General features: G+C 41.1%; 1 protein-coding gene across 1 annotated transcript; it reads left to right on the forward strand.

Moving 5' to 3' along the window:
* Positions 1-4,108: 4,108 nt before the first annotated feature.
* LOC105727337 (echinoderm microtubule-associated protein-like 2) lies at positions 4,109-5,908 on the forward strand. The gene has a single exon (XM_064364300.1). It carries the CDS (start codon positions 4,109-4,111, stop codon positions 5,798-5,800), a length of 1,692 nt encoding a protein of 563 aa, XP_064220370.1. The 3' UTR covers positions 5,801-5,908.
* The last annotated feature ends 508 nt before the right edge of the window (positions 5,909-6,416 follow it).

Consider the following 6,416-nt stretch of genomic DNA (forward strand, 5'->3'; position numbering starts at 1 on the left):
ATTCCTTCTCTAAAGTTCACATACTGAGAAATCTTAGCAGTTATAAAATCTACCAGATAAAAATCATCTGGTAAATGGATATTTTAAAAGGAAAAAATCTTGACAAATTAGAAGTCACTGAATAGTACAATTACATTTCACTTTTAAGACATCTATTAGAAAATAAAATAATAAGCCAAAAACTGATAAAGAAAAATTACTTCAATTTCAGCTTGAACCCAGACTACATTCTTTTATAAGCTTTGAGACTATCATGTTTAAAGATAAAGTTATATTCTTGTAAATGGAAACTTGAGGAATTGTGAATGCAATTGGCCCTCTGAGTTAAAGACATTCATGTCTTGAATTTTAATTCCAGTTATACAGCTTGCAAGCTAATGTCATAATGGACGTGTTTTCCTCTCTATTTAGAGGGGAGGAGGAAAGGGAAAACTACACATGGCATCATTGGAAACAAGCCAAGTGGCAGAGTGATGAGGAAGGAATTGGCAGCCACACCATCTGAGAGATCAAACTGGCGACAACTTTTGATGCATTTCAAAAATAAGTTGTGGCATAGTATGACAAGTACAAACTTTTTAACAAAAGCAGTGAAAATCATTTCCCTCCCTCCCTTTTTTTGCAATTATCATTCTAGCTTTCTAAATGTTCCCATTTGATTTCAACTACATTGCTATTTTGGTATAAATGTCAAGAAAGTCTTAAAGACTATATTTTTCTAATCTTGAAAGATGCATCAACTTTTTTTGAGAAAACAAGGTTTTAAAAAACAAAGAGAATTTGAAGATGAATTTTGCATGATTAAAAATGGAAAATATCAGAAGGAATCATTGCTAAAGAAAACCAAACCGGCTATTTAAATTGTTACCATTCTACAATGCCCATAATCTAGTCCATGATACTTGAGCATAATGGCCCCTTTTATGTGAGGTCCTGGGAGCATCTCCAAGGCAGTCATCTCTTTAATCTGCAAACTACTGCTGCAATATAGAAGAGAAGTGCTGTCTATCAAAGCCCCATTTTCTAGATAGTAAATTCTCAAGTGCAAGAAATAGAAGTCTTACTTGATCCATTAAAAAAAATGGGTGTTAGATCTGAACTGTGTGAGCTCAGATTGTTAGATATGGCTTTATCCTCCAGTTCTTCACATTCCCATGCATGGATGGATGGTGGGGACTCATACTGCCCTCCCCAGAAGGAAATATGTTGGAGGAAATGTATGTAGTTACTTTCTTCACTCCCATTCTTTCATTCACTCTTTCCCTAGAGAGAAGGAATGAATGATTTTAGAAGGAAGGCCCTGAGCAGGTGTAGATCAACACCTCTGGGTGCACTCTCTCATTTAGCCTACCTCTCAGTACAAACACTCTTCTCTGTTCCAAGTTATAATTCCATCAAGACAGGCTCTGCCTAGAAAAGAAAGAACTCTGGAGTTTATGGTGGAAAAATGGATTCAGTTAGGGGAAGAATAGGAATTCTGATTTTGGTTGCAGATTTAAGCAGAATCTCCTAACCTAACTTTATTACTAATGAAACTGTTATTCTGGTCCTTTACTAAGGTTCTTTACTAAGAATTATGGATAACACTTTATACACCTCCATCACTGTGTCCTATCATTTTGTTTCAATCAATCCATAAAACGATACCCGGTCCACAATACTTAACCTAGTGAAAATGATGCTAGTAATGACAATGATGATAATAACTAATGTAGTTTGACGCTTGCCATGTGCCCACTCTGTTACCCATAGCTGATTTACATATAATAACTAAACTCTCATACAAATCTATGAGGCAGAAACTATCATTATAATATCAGATAATAAACTGAGACAATCCAGATTTAATAATCCCTTCGAAGTCACACAGCAGTTTGCTCCCTCCATCATCTTTATTTTCACTATTAACATCAGACATTATCTAACTCTCATCTTAAAATTATCAAGTCATTTCATAATAAATATTGTTTATTATTTTTAAAACATCTGTTCACTTTGACTACTTAGCATATTATATTTATGTATCTTTTGTTGTTTTTATGGTGATTTTATTAGTCCATTCTCAAATTGCTATAAAGAACTACCTGAAACTGGGTAATTTATAAAGAAAAGAGGTTTAAGTGGCTCACAGTTCCACAGGCTGTATAGCAAGCATGGCTGGGGAGACTTCAGGAAACATAATCATGGTGGAAGGTGAAAGGGAAGCAGGCATGTCTTACATGGTCAGAGAAAGAGGAAGAGAGCAAAGTGGGAGGTGCTACACACATTTAAACAACCAGATCTGGTTACAACTCAGTCACTATTATAAGAACAGCAAGGAAGATGTCTGAACCCATGATTCAGTCATCTCCTACCAGGTCCCTTCTCCAACACTGAGGATTACAATTTGACGTGAAATTTATGTGGAGACACAAATCCAAACCATATCAGTAATGTTCAAAAAGAGGTAAATAACAACAAAAAAGACAATATTAGACATTTATGTCCAGGAGTCATATTAAGCACTTAACTGATTATAATCTTCAAAGTAATTGAATGAGGTAGTGGTATTATATCCCCATTTTAAAGATGAAGTTTCAATCTGTTTTTATCTTGAAAATATTTTCTATCAAAATATCTTTAAGCAGGCCTGTAAACCCAGCACTTTGGGAGACCAAGGCAGGAATGTCACTTGAGGCCAGGAGTTTGAGATCAGCCTGCATATCATAGCAAGTTCCTGTCTATAAAAAAAAATTTTAAAGAGCTGGGCATAGTGGTACACACCTGTAGTCCTAGCCACTCAGAAGTCTAACACGTGGGGATTGCTTGAGCCCAGGATTTTGAGGCTGCAGAGAGCTGACTATGCCACTGTACTCCAACCTGGGTGACAAATCAAGACTCTGTCTCTTAAACATAAATAAATAAAACCAAAAATAATTTGATGTATTGGTCAGTCTGTGATGCTTCAGAAAATTAACCCATAAGAAATTTTAAGAAAACATACATTTGTAGTAAACTATTTAAAATAATATATGCATTAATCATTTATCTTTATATCTCAAATCATAATGTGTTTTTGCTTTTTGCATATTTAAATCATGATTCTGATCATAACTTTCTAGTTTTTATAGAATTTGGGGAAATTTGAAATACAAGATAATTAATGCATTTTACTTATATTTCACAATACAAAAATCCCAAAGCTAAGCTTATGCCACCTACTTCCAAGCTCTGAACTCACCCTTAAAACTTTCCTGGATGTTTTCGTTTAAGAAAAATGTAGTTGAATTCTTTACCATAATAGTTTGAATAATTCTGTCATTAAAAATATCCTTCTGCTTTATCAAGAATAAATAATCATCGCAATTAATTTTTCCTTTCTGTAATTTTTATACATCCTCTTCTAAATGAACCATTCTATCTAAACAGTTCGTTAGCAACATCTAAAAGCTCTACTCATCATTAAATGGCAAGGTAGAATTACCAATAAGGAGGGCCTGGAATAGAGCCAGCCAACCTGCATTGAAACTTGATTAAAAAAATAAAAAAAGCCACTTTCTATCTCTTGCACATAATTGGAGCTCAATAAATATGGGCAATTTGTTGATCTACTGAGTTGGATCAGTGGGGAGGATGGATGTGCACAGGATGTTCAAGCGGTTTATGGATGATGAGTGAAGTAGGGTACCTAAAAATGGGGAGATTAGAAACAAAATGTTTTTAAAGATGCCCTGAAGCAAAACTTCAAATACTCTGTCATAGCTGTGGACCACTGAGAAACCCACACAGCAGATGGCTCCAGCTAATGCCCAGCTAAAATGAAATGGTTGCTTTCACAAAAGTACCAGCTTCTCTTCAATGGGAAGAAACAGCTTTAAATGTAGGGCAGTCTGCATTTGTATATGGTGGGGAAAGAACTGCAACGTACAAAAGAAACGTTTTCAACTCAAATGTCATTAAAATAAGCAGGTTCTCTATCAAAATTTCTCCCTTTCTCTTATATTAAACTTATTTCTATAAATGCCTTACTTTATCATTCAAGTTATCAGCAATACCACATAGTACACAAATACATTACAGCATAATAATAAGAAAATATATTGAAAAACCTATTCCGGCAGCTGCCGCCATGAGTAGCTTTGGAGCTGGCAAAACCAAAGAAGTTATCTTCAGCGTGGAGGATGGCTCCGTGAAAATGTTCCTGAGGGGCCACCCTGTGCCCATGCTGATCCCAGACGAGCTGGCACCCACCTACAGCCTGGACACATGCTCGGAGCTGCCTTCCTGCCGGCTCAAGCTGGACTGGGTCTATGGCTACCGTAGCCGAGACTGCCGGGCCAACCTTTATTTCCTGCCCACCGGGGAGATAGTGTACTTTGTGGCCTCCGTGGCCGTGCTATACAGTGTGGAGGAGCAGAGGCAGCGACACTACCTGGGACACAGCGATGACATCAAATGCTTGGCCATTCACCCGGATATGGTCACCATCGCCACGGGACAGGTGGCGGGCACCACTAAGGAAGGGAAGAATGGGAGCAACCTGCTGTGTGCCGTGGACAAATCCAAAGATCACATGCTCTCTGTGTGGGACTGGGCCAAGGAGACCAAGGTGGTGGATGTCAAGAAACATGAGAAACCGAAGTATGTGCTGTGTGTGACCTTTTTGGAAGGTGGCGACGTGGTCACAGGGGACTCTGGAGGAAACCTCTATGTTTGGGGCAAAGGCGGGAACCATATCACACAGGTGGTGCTGGGCGCCCACGATGGCAGCTTGTTTGGGCTCTGCGCCCTGCGGGACGGGACGCTGGTATCTGGAGGGGGCCGCGATCAGAGGGTGGTCCTCTGGGGTTCTAACTACAGCAAGCTGCAGGAAATGGAGGTCCGTGAGGACTTTGGCCCGGTGCGCACCGTGGCAGAGGGCCACGGAGACACGCTGTACATGGGGACCACCCGCAATTCCATCCTGCAGGGCTCCATCCACACGGGCTTCTCGCTGCTGGTCCAGGGCCATGTGGAAGAGCTGTGGGGTCTCCCCGCACACCCCAGCTGGGCCCAGTTTGTGACCTGTGGGCAGGATAAGCTGGTGCATCTGTGGAGCTCAGAGACCCACCAGCCTCTGTGGAGCAGGATCATCGAGGACCCTGCCCGCTCAGCCGGCTTCCACCCCAGCGGCTCTGTCCTGGACGTGGGCACAGTAACTGGCAGATGGCTGCTGCTGGACACAGAGACCCATGACCTGGTGGCTATCCACACAGACGGCAATGAACAGATCTCAGTGGTCAGCTTCTCCCCAGACGGGGCGTACCTGGTCGTGGGCTCCCACGACAACTTGGTGTACGTGTACACGGTGGAGCAGGGCGGCCGCAAGATCAGCCACCTGGGCAAGTGCTCAGGCCATTCCAGTTTTATCACCCACCTGGATTGGGCCCAGGACAGCAGCTGCTTTGTCACCAACTCCGGGGACTATGAGATTCTGTACTGGGACCCAGCTACCTGTAAGCAGATCACCAGTGTGGATGCTGTGAGGAACGTGGAATGGGCTACAGCTACTTGTGTCCTGGGATTTGGGGTGTTTGGGATCTGGTGTGAAGGGGCGGACGGCACGGATATCAACGCGGTGGCCCACTCCCATGATGGGAAGTTGCTGGCTTCAGCCGACGACTTTGGCAAAGTTCACCTGTTTAGCTACCCCTGCTGTCAGCCTCGAGCCCTCAGCCACAAATACGGTGGAAACAGCAGCCATGTGACAGATGTGGCCTTCTTGTGGGATGACAGCATGGCCCTGACCACGGGGGGCAAGGACACCAGTGTGCTACAGTGACGGGTGGTCTGACGCGGCCAGGGCAGAGTCAGGTGTCAGGGCAGGAATTCTATTTTCGGGAGATGTCTATTGCCGAGTAGAGTAATATATACCCAGAGTATGTCTATAGCAGAGGGGGTTATGGGGTGGGGAGGGTAGACTGATAGACAGAAATCTCTATTTATCCAGGTGGGAAGAGGGGTCACATCAATTAGGGGATCCACCGGTGTTTGGTTTGGGGTGTTTTTTAAGTTTTTTCTTTTATATCATCCAGAAATAAAGACACGTGCACAAAAAAAAAAAAAAAAAAGAAAAACCTATTCCATAATTCTATCTGATAAAATGTCAAATAGATAGGCTAATAACTTTTTCTAGCTTATGTTTTGTTTAAATCCATATATCTGCTTCATTTACATTTTTACATTAATCCAATTATTTCAAAATTGTTGACTATTCATTATCCATAATAATCGAAATCTAGAGTTAAGCATATTTACATTGCCTATATCACCCATACTTCTTATTTTTTTCCATGGAGTTCTCATCTAAATTTGGATTTCAAATAAAAATAATTTAATATCATAAGAATTGGCAATAAGGCAGAATTATTAAGCAGGAACTCTTAGCTGAATCTCAT

This window comes from Aotus nancymaae, unplaced genomic scaffold (assembly GCF_030222135.1).
Source record: "Aotus nancymaae isolate 86718 unplaced genomic scaffold, 86718_ANA_hifiasm-v0.15.2.pri h1tg000006l, whole genome shotgun sequence".
NCBI lineage: Eukaryota > Metazoa > Chordata > Mammalia > Primates > Aotidae > Aotus > Aotus nancymaae.